Here is a 15,668-nt window from a genome sequence, read left to right on the forward strand (position 1 = left end):
GGGTGGCAAGATCCTATCTCTGGGAAAAATCAGGAAAAGCCTAAGCGCTTCTTGGTGGCATATCCTAAAAGGTGGTGGGCTGTGTGAGTGTGGAATCTGTGGGGGTTGTTACTTATATAACTTCCTGTAATTGCCTGGCAGTAGCTTCGGAGAGCCGCCCTCTCCTGTCTGGAGCTGAGCAGAGGCCGCAACCCTTTCCTTCTTGCTGCTGCTGCTACGCTTATCTCCTGGTTGGGCTTTGTGTGCAAGCAGCCCTTCTCTGCAGAACTGCAATGTCATTTTAACCAGAAGACCATCCTCTTTGTGCTCTGGAGATGGGCAATTCTTATGCTGGACAGCTAAAGAGCACACGCTTTGAAGAGGTCCTGCACAACTCCATCGAGGCTTCCCTACGCTCCAACACCCTGGTGCCCCGGCCCATCTTCTCCCAGTTGTATTTGGAGGCTGAGCAGCAGTTGTCCTCATTAGAAGGTAAGAAATACATACTTCAGTGTGTGTATACATCTATTTATTTCTGTGTGTAGCCAAGGTGCATGGAATAAACCTGCAGTTCTTTTTTGCCCCATTTGGGGAAAAAGAAAAAAAAAGAATGAAAGTTGCACACAGACTTTTATTTGTTTAAAAGTAAGTTTCAGGCCAGAAAATACAAAGAAAAAAAAAATAATCTTGGACTCCTAGGAGATGGGGAGAATGCTGTGTGCTAGACTCTCCTGAAAGCATTACTCATACCTTGATTAGATGGTTTGCATTTTAGCTTTGGTAAGAGATTTTAATATGTTTGACCCTCAGCTCTGTATTTCTTTATTTTTTTCTTCCTGTGACTCATGGTGTTATCTTTGCAAAAATAGTTTAGAGGTTATGTCTCTGTGTGGAAACAGGTGTAAGTTTCCCCTAGAGGCTTAAAATATATTAAGAGTAAGCCCTTAAGAATTTTACATGTACCAAGAATGAAATTAATAAGTGATCTTCAGGCGTGGGGATGGCTCAGGATGTTCCTTTATCTGGAAGATGAACTATGTGTGTACTTTCATGTCAAGTAAGCCTGAAACAATGTATAGGATGAAACACTCTAGAATTTTCTTTTTTATTTGTAAGTTCATGCTTTTGCTTGAAATTACACACAAATCGCAGTAGTTTTTGAAGTAGAAAAGGTCACGGTTTAAAGTGAAAAAAAAATCATCATTAAACAAGAAAGACAAATGTTGGCCAGGTTTGCACTCTGTTAGGCTTCAGGGCACTGTGTGGGGTGCCTGTCTTGAAGCTCCGCTGCTACCTGAGAGCCATTATTCTTGTGAGAGGACAAAGTGGGTCATTTTCTAGCTTCCTTAGCGTTGCAAATGGCACAGCTAAAGACCTAACCAACCTGGGTCCAGGTCTAAGGGAAACTAGATTGTGCTTAGCACTATGCATTAGGAAAACATGAAGCTCTCTGATAATCATTAAGAGAGTGTTGATGTTTTCTGGTGTAGGTAGTATCATTGTGACTTCACCGGGAGCTGAGAAGTGGTTAGATATTATTTCTTTCTTGTTAATTAATTTATTTATTCACTTTACTTCAAGGTCACAGCCCCCTCCCTCCTCTCCTGCTCCCCACTCACCTCCCTTTTTCTGCTCCCCTTCTCCTCAGGAAAGGGGATCCCCCCTCCTCCCATACCAGCCTGCTCTAGCACATCAAGTCTGATCTGGACTAAGCTCATTCTTTTCCACTGAGGGCAGACATGGCAGCCCAGCTAGGGGAAAGTTATCTGAAAGCAGGCAACCGAGTTCATGGTTCATGTCAGAGATAGCTCCTGTTCTACTTGCTAGGGAACCCTCATGAAGACCAGGCTGCCCATCAACTACATGTATGTAGGGGGCATAGGTCCAGTCCATGCATGCTCTTTGGTTGGTGATTCAGTCCCTGTGAGCCCCCATAGGCCTAGGTTAGTTGACTCTGTTGGTGTTCTTGTGGAGTTCTTGTCCCCTCTAGGTCCCTCTATCCTTCTCCCAACTCTTCCACAAGACTACCTGAGCTCCATCTAATGTTTGCCTGTGAGTCTCAGCATCTGTTCTGATCTGCTGCTCAGTGGAGACTCTCATTAGATACTATTTAGTTGATTCCTCCCCTCCCCCCGCCGCTTCCCGCCTTTTTTTTTTTTTTTTTTTTTTAATCGGGTGAAAGGCTTCTGTGAAATATGTTTTCCAGGGCCATCCTTAACTACTTATAGTTGAAAGCTTTGCCAGTGGCAAATTAAGAACGGCAATCATGATAATGATGTAAAACACTTAGATAGTGTCCTAAACTCTACTGTCTGTCCACCTGCGAATGCTGAGGTCCTCCGTGACTTGGAGATTTTGAGGGGTCACAATCTCAGGGCTGACACTGGGTCAGATGTGGAGAGAATCAGTGCACAGCTGCTCACATGGGAACAGAGAGTAGCAGAAAGCCCTTGGGGGATCCCCCGTCATCTTCTCCTGCTGCTGGAGGCCCACCTTGCCCCTTCTAGTTGGCAGTGGGAGGGAGGTGGGTTGCGTCTTCGGAGGATCTTCTCTTTGTTGGGTATATGGTATGTCCCACACCCCGACTGTGCTGGAACCCAGGACTTCCTAGTTGCTAGTTACTGCTCTGCCTCTGAGCCTCATCTCAGCCCCCAGGGACAGTGTTGAGGCTTATGAATATGATTGCTCGGGTGCTGAGGGCCCTGAGCTCCTTGCCAGATGTGAATGGGTTTGCTCAGCCTTTAAGTTTGTGTGACGACTTGACTCCTCTGGCGCTTTTCCTCTCTTCTCAGCAAATAGCCTGGTACTGTCCCCTGGGATTTTGTTTGTCCAGCACAGAAGTTAGCCTGAGGGGTGGGTGGGAGCGGGGGACTTTTGGGTTTGTTAGATGTCACCATAAACCAAGCACTAAGGTTGGGCCATATCTTCTGCATCATAAACCTTAGAGCAGACAGGCATTTTTGGGCCCTGTCTTGTTTTGTCTGTCTGTCTCTTGTCAGGGTCTCTTATCTGATGGCTGGCCTTCCTCAGACTATACCATTGTTGATGATGCTTATGACCAAGGTACTGGGACACTAAACTCATGGGCTCTAGTAACATTTTATGTATTTGTGGGGGTAATTTATCAGGGGCTTTATTATAGCTTTGTTCTTTGAATTAGGGCTCTTACGTACTCCCCCTTTTAGGGGGACAATCCTTTTACATGATATTGACTTTTTAAAGAGAAAGACCAACGTAACAGATGACTGCATCACAAGTTTACTGTTTAAACAGAATGCAGGTAAATTCCTATAATCCTACTTGCTCGGAATGATGTGCGGCTCATGGCAAGAAAACTGAGCACCAGCGAGCAGAACGAATGGCCTTAGGTGCCTGTAGTGAGGGGCGCTGTGGGGTCCTTGGATTTGTGCTTTATTGTTACTGCGCTAAGCCCTCAACCCTGATGGTTTTGTCTAATACCACTTTAAGACTCTCATCCTGCCAGGAAACCTCCGTAAACACTCCTGTTTAGTCTGCCCCAGGACTTGTGCTGGCTGAGGAGCCCATCAAAGTTGGGAAAGTCTGCTGCAGACTTTTGACCTTTAACCTTGCCTGCAGTCTGAGCCCTTTGGCTCTCTGAGGCTTAAGACCCTCTTCTCTTGTTTCTTTCTAAGTGTGTTGGAATGTCTGTTCATTGGGCTTAGCAGAATAATGCACAGCCTATCCTGGTGAGCTCATGGGGCTGACCCACGGCTCCAGCTTTGGGGGTATTTGTTTGGGTTGTGGAGGAAGCTCATGTGAATTTCCACTCCAAGGCTGGTGTCTATGCCACCTCTCTGGGTCTGTCCAGAGCTAGATCAGAGAGCCCTGTGTAGACTGTGCCCTCTGCATGCTGGGTGCTGGCTCCTGGAGTCTGGTGGGACTTTGAGACCTCTTGCAGGGGCTAAACTGCGCCTAGTTTAAGCACAGGAAGATGCTAAGGCGCCTGGACTCATTCCTCTCACGCTGTGTGTTCATTCTTGTGCAATCTTCCGACAGTTTTCGTACCGCTTGGTATTTGTGCTCTGCACCCACAAGGTCCAGGGTACCAGGAAAAATAGAGAGCTGTTATTTTCTTCTCAAGGTCTTGGCGCCTGTCAAGTTATGTCCTCAGTAGCTCATACAGTTAAATCCTAGGTAGAAAGCTCAGTGCCACTCTGAGGTGCCACATTTTCTAGCACCTTCCTAATGCTGTGAGCCTTTAATACCATTGCTCATGGTATGGTGACCCTCCCCCAAGCATAAGATTATTTCATTGTTATTTCATAACTGTAATTTTGCCACTGTTATGAATCATAATTTAACTGTGTAACAGGTTACCCTGGTGGGGGTCGTGACCCACAGGCTATGAACCACTGTTCTAGAACATTACAACTCACAGTGACATTAGGACTTACGCTGTAACTAACACATTTTGCACAGAGAGGTAAACTAAGTGTCCTGTGGCCACACGGGCAGCAGCAGTTTAATCACTGAAACTTAACTTCCCAGAGCTGTGGTCTAGGCTTTTCCATTACACATAACATTATTGTTAACCTAAAACCTTTGGATACTGGGAGGATGTTAGAGCCAAGTATGAGAATAGTAGGAGACATAAAAGCAAGCCAGCAGTTAGGGACAGGGAAACAAAAAGAGAGGGGACAGCCATGTCTCGCTGCAGTGTATTTAAGGGCGCTTGTAACGACGCTTTCTGCGAGTTAATCTGTGCGCTGTTTGGTACATGAAATTTAAAGACACTCTGAGGAGTATTTTTACCCAAAACACTACGAGAAAAGACACCGGAAAGACTAAATGTCAGCAGCCTTGAAAGAAGTTAATTTTTGTGAACCCCTTGCTTTCCCCATGGGATGGTGGGCTGCTCCCTCCTCCACATGGCCCCCGCACTGGGCATCTTGCTGAGTGCTGGATCAGTGAGGGAGGAATCCTCAGGGAGCCAGGGAGCCTGCACTAACACACCATGTTGAGGGGTGGTGTTCATGGCCAGGGCTTTCCCCACCAGGTCCACATTTGCTGTTCTTCCTTTCCTAAAGCCACAGCATGCCTGGCCCGATTCTAGAATGTTCTGGAATACCCTCCCCTCTCTGTGTATGTTTGTGTTTTCAGCAATGAAGTTATGCATTCTTGGGATGAACACCAGTGTATAACTCAGCAGCCCCCTTGTGCAGTGTTGAGGCGGTGCTACTGCTGTTTGCAAGGACATCAAGGGGCAGCTGCAGACACAGGGTCGACTACCGGCCCTTGGACAGCTGTGGGTCAGCCCCAGGTTCCTTACTTGTAATACAGGCTACATCTTACACAGTGATACTTGAATATTTTTGGAATTCCTACTGTGTCATGTCGAGACATTGCATCCAGTCCTTAGCAAGCTATTGTATCCATAGCAACTCCCTTGCACCTGGGCAGACATGTGCTGCTGCGGTGGCTAGAAGAGACGTGAACTTGAGCCTGAGTCTGTGTGCACCTTGGTCTTGGGGAGTCATCCTCCCTGGGAGAGCCTTGGCTTTTCCTTCTAGTTATAGAAGGATCAGGGTATCCAACTTCCAAGTGTTCTTTAGGACCAATGAATTACAGCGCAGCAAGGTTTTACTGAGGGCTCCCTAGAGGGTTCCAGGCCTCCTTTGTGTGACCAGTTCCCCAGGCCTCTGCCTTTATTGAGCTTGTAGCTCCAGGTGGAGGGAAAGGCCCCAGAGGAGGTTTTCAAGGCCTTACTGCAGCTTCCTTACAAACCATCACTCTTGTCTCTCACTTCTAGGTGGCAGCCGAGTGGACAACGAGGAAGAAGAGGAAGAGGGAGAAGGAGGCTTGGAACCCAGCAGTCCCCCAAATGCCTACCAGCTGCCCCCTCCTCCTGAAGGCTGTTGCACCACAGATGGTAAGACACTGCACGCCTGCTCAGGATCTGCAGCTCTGTCATATCCTACCTTGTCCCCTGAGATGTGAACTGGGCCTGTGTCCCCACACAGGCTACAGGAAGCTAAGAGTCAGGCCCAGCTGCTCAGCCACTGTGGATAGTTTCAACTGCTAGAATGGCAGGGGGCCCAATAGTCATTGTTTTGGGTCTGTTGTTTGGAAATCAGAGTTGACCTTGCAGGGCATTTGATTTGAAATGGGTTAGGAATGACCTTTCTTGCCTGCCAGTTCTTGGCTGTGAAGCTAACATATTTGTATTATCTTGGAATCTGGGCAGTCAGCAGTGTCACTGTCTTTTAGCTGATGAGGAACAGAGGCAAGGCATGCTGGGTACAGCAACATCTCAGTGCAGTGATGAGAGCTTATGCTCTGCACCAAGGAAGCCTGCTACTCCCTGAACCAAGAGCTGTCCATTGCTGTTACAGTAATTCACAATTTACTTGTTGATTCCTTGCTCTGGAAATCTAGAGATTAGAGATGAGGACTTGGGGGCCCATCCTGGGGGACAGATGCTTTATGCTCATTGTATGGGTGGCAGCATGGGAGCTGAGGGAAAAATAGAGGCAGAGAGTTTTTCAGAGAACCCCCAGAGATGAGGATCCTATCTCTGGGTTTTGGAGGAAGAGTTAGCCAGGAGACTACCTCGGATTGGAGAAGCTTGGAAACTGCGGAGGAAGCAGTGGTGCAAAGGCTTTTGGGATGAGATGCATGCTTCCTGAGAGTTGCAGACAAATGAACAGGCCATTCAGGCAGGTCCTGGGAGAGGTGACAGGCCAGGACTGGAAAACGATCAGGGTAGCTGCCCATACCCTCTGCGCTCTGAGGCCTGACCTTGACCCCTGGCCCTGACTACCAGTTGATGGTTACTGGGACAAAGAAGTCAGTACAGCTGTGACACAGAACTGTCTAGTGTCCCCAGAGGGGAGCGGTGAGGGTGGTGGTCACTGACGTGGCTCTCACAGTGTAGTACATAGACCCCGGATGCTCTTACCCACGTTCTCCAGCTGCTCTGAAGGTGAGCTGCTTGGTGGATTGAGAGAAAATCTGATGAGACCAGTGCAGACAGCCTGGAGCAGCCAAAGAAAGAGAAGCTTATGAAAGGTTGCCAGGGCCTATTGTCATCTCCTGGGACGAGGAGAGAATCTTGCATCTCTCTGGTGGTTGACAGTGCAGGAAGCCTGTGAAGTTAGCCCCTCCTCATCTAAAGCAGGACTCAGGAGACAGCTCAAGAGACCCCGGCCACTCCCCTCTTCTTTACCTAGTCTCAGATACCTTTGAGACCTCTTTTTCCACATGGGAAATATATTTAAAAGCTTTGCAATACAAAGATTCAAGAGGTGTGGAGAGGCTTCTGCCGTGAACCTCAGGTTCTCACAAGGGAAGCCAAGGAGGCCCTGCTGTGGTCCTCCCCCTGAGTGTACCCGTTCTGTGGCCCCGTCAAGTTTAGTATGTGCAAGATGAGACAGCTCTCACTTTCTGATGCTTTTGTCTCAGAGGTAATTAACGTCAAACCCTAACCCAGAGAGGAGGACCCCTTGGTGCTCCTGTGCCCTCACGCCTTTGGTTTTGGGAGATCTCAGGACAGCATGCCAGTCCTGTCTAACCCTTTTAGGCTTCTGCCAGGCTGGGAAGGACCTCCGACTTGTCTCCATTTCCAACGAGCCCATCGAGGTCCCTGCAGGCTTCCTGCTTGTGGGTGCCAAGTCTCCCAGCCTGCCGGACCACCTCCTGGTGTGTGCAGTGGACAAGAGATTCTTGCCTGATGACAACGGCCACAATGCACTGCTTGGTGAGTCCTTGCTTCCTTTTCTTTGTGGCTCTGTCTGCCTGTGGGTGGGGCAGGGCAAGGGAGGCTTTGGCCGCTGGTGATAGGGTTCTTTGATGTGTTATACCTGCTTCTTTTCATCCCTTGTGGTACCTTTTTTTTTTTTTTTTTTTTTAATGGGATAAAAGAAAAATGGGAATTATTTTAAAATATGACTGGCCTGGCCTAGGGAGATAGTTTAGTTGGGAAAGTGTTGCCATTCTCCAAGTTTGATCTTTAGCTAAATGTTTGATCTTTACCAAAAACAAAACAACAAACAAATAAAACAAAACAAAAACCTGTAAAGTGCCAGGTATGATGGTTTTGCTTATAATAACTCCAGACAGACAGATTCTCCTCGGGGCTTGCTGTGCAGCCAGCCTAGCTGAATTATCAAACCCAAGGGTACCTCAAAATCCAGGCTGAACAGTTCTTTAGGAATGACAGTTGAGGTTGGCCATTGGCCTTTCTGTGCGTGTGCAGGTGTGCACACAGGTCTGCACATGCCTGCGTGCATAAATTTCATAAAGTGACTAGTTGCTCCCTTTAGAAAGCCCACCATTTAATATTGGGGTTTTCATAGTTTGCTGCTCAAACCTTCCTTTGCCTGTCTGGGTCAGAAAGGGCTTAAAGACCCTTTCCCAGATACTTTTAGCAACTAGCAGGCAGGAGAGTGAGGCCATGTGTGTGTGCGCTTAACTTGTGTGCATGTGGTTACAATCTCGTGATTGCCAGACTCTCCAGCCATCTTTTGCTTTGATTTACAGCTCCTCCTGGAAAGGTGGTGTCTGTCACAGTTCTGTAGGGGAGCTTAGACGTGCTCATGAACTTGGCCTAAGTCATGAGAGTAAAGTAAAAACCAGGAGCCCAAGTTCAAGTCTTTTAGGCTCTGAGTTCTTCCCTTACTCACCGTGTTCCTCAAGCTTTTGTTGTGGTCAAGGTTCAGTGGGGTTGTAGCTTTTCCTCCTGGCCATGGGAACGTGTCCAGTCTTTCAAACAGTCACTGGCTCACTAACTCCCGATTGCTCATTATGACAATATGACCAAGCCTGACTTCTTGCTCTGATGACATTATTATGCTCTTGCTGTGTGCCATGCTCCCTTCATGTGCAGCATCAAGGAAGAGGCAAGTTAGGATCGAGAGCCCGGAGATCTGGATAGGGTCAGCAGGTCTCCAGGTAGCCTCCTTCTCCCCCTTCATCCATGCAGTACAGAGGGGCTTTGGATACATGTTCTGGCCATGGGTGGTTTGTTCTTGTTTAGCAACTTTGGGTTTGCCCGTTCAATCTCTTTGGAGAATGGGGAAATAAGACTTGGCATGGTCCATTTTCACATGGAGTCTCACTACTGTAGAAGAGAGACTTCCTGAGGCAGAATTACAGACTGAGAAAGTTTACAACTTCTTCTGCATTCTCCAAAGGTCTCAGCCCTCTAAACATCCAGTTTTGGGCTTTTTATGTCCGAAAACCAGGTGGGGAAAATCACGCAGAGAAAGGCTCGGGGGAGGAGAGTGGGAATCAGGAAGAAAAGAAATACTTCCTGCCTCCAGACTGTGTGGGGTCACAATGTGTGTAAACTCTCAAACGAGGCAGATGAATGCTCCCAGGAGGAGACAGCGCAGTTTAGGGTGTGGGTCCTATGGCAGGTCTGTGCGCTGTTGAGATCAGTTCTTTTCTAACAATCCTGGAAAATTACAGAGGCTGGGGGGGACCCTAGTTCCTCTGTTGGAGCTACTGGGTGCACGTAGTACTCGTATTACTGAGTGCCTCACACAGCTGGCTTTTGATCTGCTGGTGGGGTGGGGTAGGACAAGGTGGGATGAGGGGTCTTGTCTGAATTCCACCCCTTTGTGACTATATGGGAATTGCTGGGGCAGTAAATCAGGGAGTTTCTGGCTCTTGAGCAGTGGAGACAGGAGTCTTCTAGCTTTTCTCCTCCAGCCCCTAAGAGTCTGGCTCCTCCCCAGTGGCTGGAATGCTCAGGAAGGAACTTGGTTAATTGCTGGCAAAAAGCCATCCGGAATGTGGAACAAGGGCTGGCTGGAAATAGCCTGCGCTTTCTCCTTTGAACATAACTTTATGCTCTCAGCTCGGACACTTAACACTGTTTAGGTTTCCTGCTATTAACCCGGGTGGCTGCCCAGGACAAGGTGGCCCCCACAGCTCCTGCAGTAACGGGGCTCATCCCTGTTTAGTGGTCCATAAAACAGGGTCTGTGGATCATCTTAGGGGAAGCAAAACTTTTAGGAATATTGTTCTAGCAACTTTGAAGCTGCTGAGTGATTTTGTATGAGAAAATTGAAAGGTTACAATTTTAGGTGTGTGCTTCAGCTTGTTGTTTTGTTTTTGTTTTTGTTTTTTGCTGTTGTTTTGTTGCCAGTAATTAATCTAAGTTGGCCAATACCTTAACCATCAGAGAAGAAAACAACTGTCTTCCTGGTACGTTTATTTCTTAGGAGAAAATGAGTCTGTTTAGTTTAGTTAGCAGGCACTTTATCTATACATTTATTGAATGTATAAGGTCATAATGAAGCCGGACGTTTCAGTATACCTGGGAACCCAACCCTTCCATTGGGAGCTTCTGATTTGGTGGGGAAGACATAGGCAAGCAGAAACAGTTTTGGGGTTCGTGGGGTCCATGGGGCCTATAGCAAGTAACTATGAAAGCAGATCTTATGCCCAACCTTATGGGGCCTCAGAAAGTTACTACGGTGCCGACATGGACTGTTGGTGATGGAGAGCATGTTTTAGTGGCAGCCAGGTTCAAGGCAGGCCCTGAAAAAAATCAGTAAAATTTTTCTAGCTGGATAAAAGCAGTAACGGTGGGAGTGACAACACACGAACAGTAAATCTCATTTATTGCAGGCTGATGTGCCTGGAGCTGTCCTGAGGACACTGGGATAACAAGTGAGGTCGAGACACGGTGGCCTATGGTTTGTCAGTGGCACATGGAAGGCAAAGGCTAACTTCCAGAAGGCCACCCAGGCAGCCGCTGCCAGGCCTTACATCTCTAACCCAGACGATGCAGTAGGGACAAAGGACATCCCAGGAACCATGGCATAGACACTGGGAGAGATGTGGGAAGCTGGGCCTTCATTGGGTCCTGCAGGACAGAGGCTGGGAAGCCACCTTGAAAGACAGCGGGAAAGAGCCTTCAGTAGTTTCCCGTGTGGGGTGCAGCCAGGCCCGGGCCTTGTGACTTTTCCCTCCTCTCTCTGCCAGGGTTATCTGGAAGCAAGTACTATCCCCTATGTACTTCATCTGAAACTGTTTCCATGTGTATCTGTTTCTAAAGGACAAGGACATTTTTCCTCCCCCTGGGAGGCCAGCACCACTATCCTATCTAAAAAGTTAAAGCATTCGCAAATATTGTAAAATACTCTGTGGGTTCAGATTTTATCATATGCTCGTTTTTAAAAGTTGGTATGCTAAAGTCAAGACCCAACCAAAGTTTTCTTAAAACTTTTTTTGGCTCATTTCTTTTCTTTTGCATTTTAAATATGTATTCATATTTTGAGACATGGTCTCATGTATCTCCCAGGATAGCGTCAAACTTACTATGTAGCCTCACATGACCTTGAACTTCAGATCCTCCTCTTTCATCTCCCCAGTGCTGGGATACAGGTAGCATCACTATGCCTAATTTTATGCAGTGTTGGGATCAAACTTGGTGCTTTGTATACACCAAACAGACGCTCAGCTGCATGGGTTACATCCTCCGCTCCTGCCTTTTAATATGATGTGTTTCTTCTCCTTTATTTTTTCCCCATCCAATTCGTACTTTTAGAAATATTGGTGGTGTCACGAATGAGGCTGCAATTAGGGGCTGCAGCTATAGCTCAGTGGTTAAGAGGGCTTGCTGCTTTTCCAGAGTTACTGAGTTTGGTTCCTAGTACCTGCTCCAGGTCGAGGAGATTCAATACCTTGTAACGGTTGTGTGAGTACTTGTACACACGTGGGCATTTCCTCACACCATTTTACACACACACACACACACAAGCGCGCGCACTCACATGTGTGCACGCACATAAACAAAAATAATCAATAACTCTTCCAAAAGTAAGGCAATTATTGTGTTTTAGAAAACTTTCTTGGGACTCACAAGTCATAAAACATATGACTGGTTTTTATCAGAAAAGAAACTGAGGCAGGGAATGAGTTTGAGGCTAGTACAGGACCCAAGATAACTATGATGTTTTCACTGAAACTTCAAGCCCTCCACATTGTACCACAGCCCCTGCCCTGTCCCCTGCCTCTCTGGGGTCCATCTGACCCAGCTCTGCTTGCTGCTTCCACAGACGTAAGTGCTTCTGCATGGGCCTGGGATTTGGCTCAAAGTTCAAGGTGAAATGCTAAAATTGTTTCCCCTTCTTTGCTCTCAGAGTGCACTCATATCCACAAACAGGAATGTGACCACAAGCATGGGATTTGTGGCCACTCACATCTCTCACAGAGCTATCCAGGAGGTCTCATTTGGACTGTGTGTGTCAATGGGAATCCAGCCCATTCATGAGAGCTAGATAATGGAGACCCTTTTTCTGCAAAGTGATCCCAGAGACAAGCCAAGGGTTGCCCCCCCACCCGACATAGCCATAAAGCCGTGTGCATAGACACCACCCACCAAGTCCACAGGAAGCCACTGTGGGGCCTTCCAGGAGGAATCATGCCACTTTAGTCCAGAAGGAAGTTGCAGCTTTTCTCTCTGTCTTGCTTTCTGTGGTCTTCGACTGGACAATGGAAACCCACAGCAGAGTCACATGGCTTGCCACCTGCACTCTCATCTCTCCCAAGAGGAGAGAGGGCACTTCGCTCCAAGTCTGAGACCTGTTAGATATCCAGGACACACCTTAACCCTTGTAGTGTTCCTGTGGGTGGTTTTGTGGAAGAGACGACATAGTAAACCCAAAGCTGGTCTCAGCCCCTCCCACCAACCCAGGCCATGGGTAAGTCACTTCTCTGTGCCTCAGTCCCCTTACCTATAAACTGGAGACATTAGGGGTTATTTCACAGGTTTCATGAAATTCAACATGGGGGCTGGATGTTGGTAACATCAAGGGCTTCACACACGCAGCTTAACACATAGTGGCTGTACAATAAATATTAGCGTCTGGTCATGTTTGCAGGTGATGAAGATGAAGCTCTGAGATGGGAAGTAACCTGGTATGCTTTTTCTTTTTTCCTGTTTCGAGACAGGGTTTCTCCGTGTAGCCTAGACTCCATGGCTGTCCTAGACTCACTTTGTAGACCAGGCTGGCCTCAAACTCATAGCAATCTGCCTGCCTCTGCCTCCCTGAGTCCTGGGATTACAGGAGTGGGCCACCATGCCTGGCTCGTAACCTGGTGTCCTTGAGTCAGGACTTGAACCTGAGGCCTGCTTACTTCTGTATCCCCACGTGCTTGCTGCATGGGTGGTCAGGGGCTTCCTCCCCTTAGGAGGGCATGCTTCACACAGTAGCCTGCAGGTACAGTATCCATTCATGGATGTGGTCCTTAAGTAGATAGCACTCTAGTTGCCATACTAGCTCCATGGGAAGATCCCAGGGTGCTGAGGAGGTCAGAAGAAGGTTATATGCACAGACCACTTTTGGTGGTGTAGTAACTGAATAGTCCCTCCAGTTCTGGCATCTGTGCTCAGTAGGAGTCTGAGACTTCAGTCCAGATACTTCACTTTCTGATGAGGTGGTTTTATTTTTGTTTGTTTGTTATTTCATTTATTGAACTGTTTTTTTCTTTTATTATTATTATTACTATTATTATTATTATTATTTATACTTTATTCATTTTGTATCCCCCCATAAGCCCCTCCCTCTTCCCCTCCCGATCACACCCTTCCTCCCCTTTCTGCATGCATGCCCCTCCCCAAGTCCACTGATAGGGGAGGTCCTCCTCTCCTTCCTTCTGATCTTAGTCTATCAGATCACATCAGGAATGGCTGCATTGTCTTCTTCTGTGGCCTGGTAAGGCTGCTCCCCCCTCAGGGGGAGGTGATCAAAGAGCAGGCTAATCAGATTGTGTCAGAGGCAGTCCCTCTTCCCATTACTATGTAACCTACTTGGACACTGAACTGCCATGGGCTACATCTGTGCAGGGGTTCTAGGTTATTTCCATGAATAGTCCTTGGTTGGAGTATGAGTCTCTGGGAAGTTCCCTGTGTTCGAATTTTCTTGTTCTGTTGCTCTGCTTGTGGAGTTCCTGTCCTCTCCAGCTCTTGCTATTTCCCACTTCTTACATAAAATTCCATTCACTCTGCCTGTCAGTTGGCCATCAGGCTCAGCATCTGCTTTGATAATCTGCACGGCAGAGGCTTTCAGAGGCCCTCTGTGGCAGGTTTCAAGGTTGTTTCCTGTTTTCTTCTGGCTTTCAGAGGCCCTCTGTGGCAGGTTCCAAGGTTGTTTCCTGTTTTCTTCTTCTTCTGATGTCCATCCTCTTTGCCTTTCAGGATGGGAATTGAGCATTTTAGTTAGGGTCCTCTCTTTTGCTTAGTTTGTTTAGATGTACAGATTTTAGTGGGTTTATCCTATGTTGTATGTTTATATAAGTGAGTATATACCATGTGTGTCTTTTTGCTTCTGGGACAACTGTTTGTTTTTTAAATAAACTTCCAAGTCCCAGGGTCAATTTCCAAAAGGAAGGACTCCATGTCACACTCTTTCTTGAAAGTGTTCACGGCGCTTCAGGGAATTTCCTGAAGTTTTAGGATGACACCAGTCAGCTCAGCTGATGGTTTGAGTCACTCCTTTCCTCTAGGCTGGGTCCTGGGCACTCACCCTGGCTTCTTTCCACCCCAGCTGCTTCTTGGAACAGCTGATTAAAAAGGCCAGACTGAACTAATTGCAAGATGAAGTTACAGTATATAAATGCAGGTTTATTGGAAGCAGCTCTCGGGCCCCCTGGGGAGGTTAGGCGGGGGGGGGGGCATGCAAAGAGAGAAGGGAGAGGAAGAGAAGGAGAGAAGAACCAAAGAAAGAAGGAAGAGAAGACAGAAGGTCTAGATTATATAGTGAAGGGAAGCCCCTGCCCCTGGGCTGGAAAGTTCAGGATAGAGGGGAGGGTATGCCAGACACACTCTGCAGTAGGTAGGGACCAAGGGATGCCGGGAGGACCTGGGAGGTGAGGTCCACTTTGGTATGGTCTGAAACCCAGCAGCAGCTATGTCCTTCTCATCCACACACACAGCTATGTCCACAGCTGGACGGTTTTACTATTGCAGGGGAGCTGTCTGCTACTGCCACCCAACTTCCACTAAGCAACTGACCAGATGCTTACTCTGACCTCTGAGCCATCAGGAGCCACTCTACATGGCTACAGTCACTTCCTGCCAGACATGGTCTCTCAGTGTCCTTGACCTTGTAGTGCCTGTGTTTTGCTCAGCATCTTTTTTATACTCAGGCTTAGAATTCCTTCTCAGGAACTGTGGACATTTCTTAAGGCTGCATTTTTGGATGCCGGTTAGGCTGTGTGTGTCTCAAGGTTTCTAGGTTGGAGGCCAGTGGATAATTAGAAGGGTTAATTATTGTTAATTAATTGGTTAATTATGCCTCTCTTTCCAACTTCTTGGTAATGTTGTCACACACACACACACACACACACACACACACACACACACGCTTGCACAGCCCAACGTGTGTACAATCACACCAAAGCATGGCTCTTTGGAAGGGCGGGGAGAGTTGTGGGTGAACAAGACATACATTTCCCCGATGCTGAGCAGATGCCAGGACTCTGAGCAAGATGAGTGTAGGAGCCTGGGAAAGTGCCAGTCCCCTCTCTGACTCAAGGAGCTGAGTACTTAAGGAATGGCTGCTCATGCGTGGGACGTTTGTGGAAGAGACGGAGATGGGGCAGGGTGGGGGTGATTGGAGTGGATGGGTCAAGAGGTACCTTGTCTCAGTGAGAGGATGAAGCTAGAGGTGGGTGGAAGATTCCACAGCCTTGGGTGTCTGTGGACCTGAGCTTCA

At 47.6% G+C, this 15,668-nt stretch overlaps 1 protein-coding gene across 3 annotated transcripts in view; it reads left to right on the forward strand.

Moving 5' to 3' along the window:
• Positions 1–314: 314 nt before the first annotated feature.
• The window catches only part of Greb1 (growth regulating estrogen receptor binding 1), a 67,659-nt gene continuing 52,305 nt past the window's right edge, over positions 315–15,668 (forward strand). For all 3 annotated transcript variants that reach the window (XM_055625767.1, XM_055625778.1, XM_055625787.1), the window contains exons 1-3: positions 315–471; positions 5,750–5,869; positions 7,520–7,696. In XM_055625767.1, the coding sequence (XP_055481742.1) occupies positions 315–471; positions 5,750–5,869; positions 7,520–7,696 (454 nt within the window). The remainder of the gene's footprint in view (positions 472–5,749; positions 5,870–7,519; positions 7,697–15,668) is intronic.

Source organism: Psammomys obesus, unplaced genomic scaffold (assembly GCF_907164565.1).
Source record: "Psammomys obesus unplaced genomic scaffold, mPsaObe1.curated_primary_1811, whole genome shotgun sequence".
NCBI classification, from domain to species: domain Eukaryota; kingdom Metazoa; phylum Chordata; class Mammalia; order Rodentia; family Muridae; genus Psammomys; species Psammomys obesus.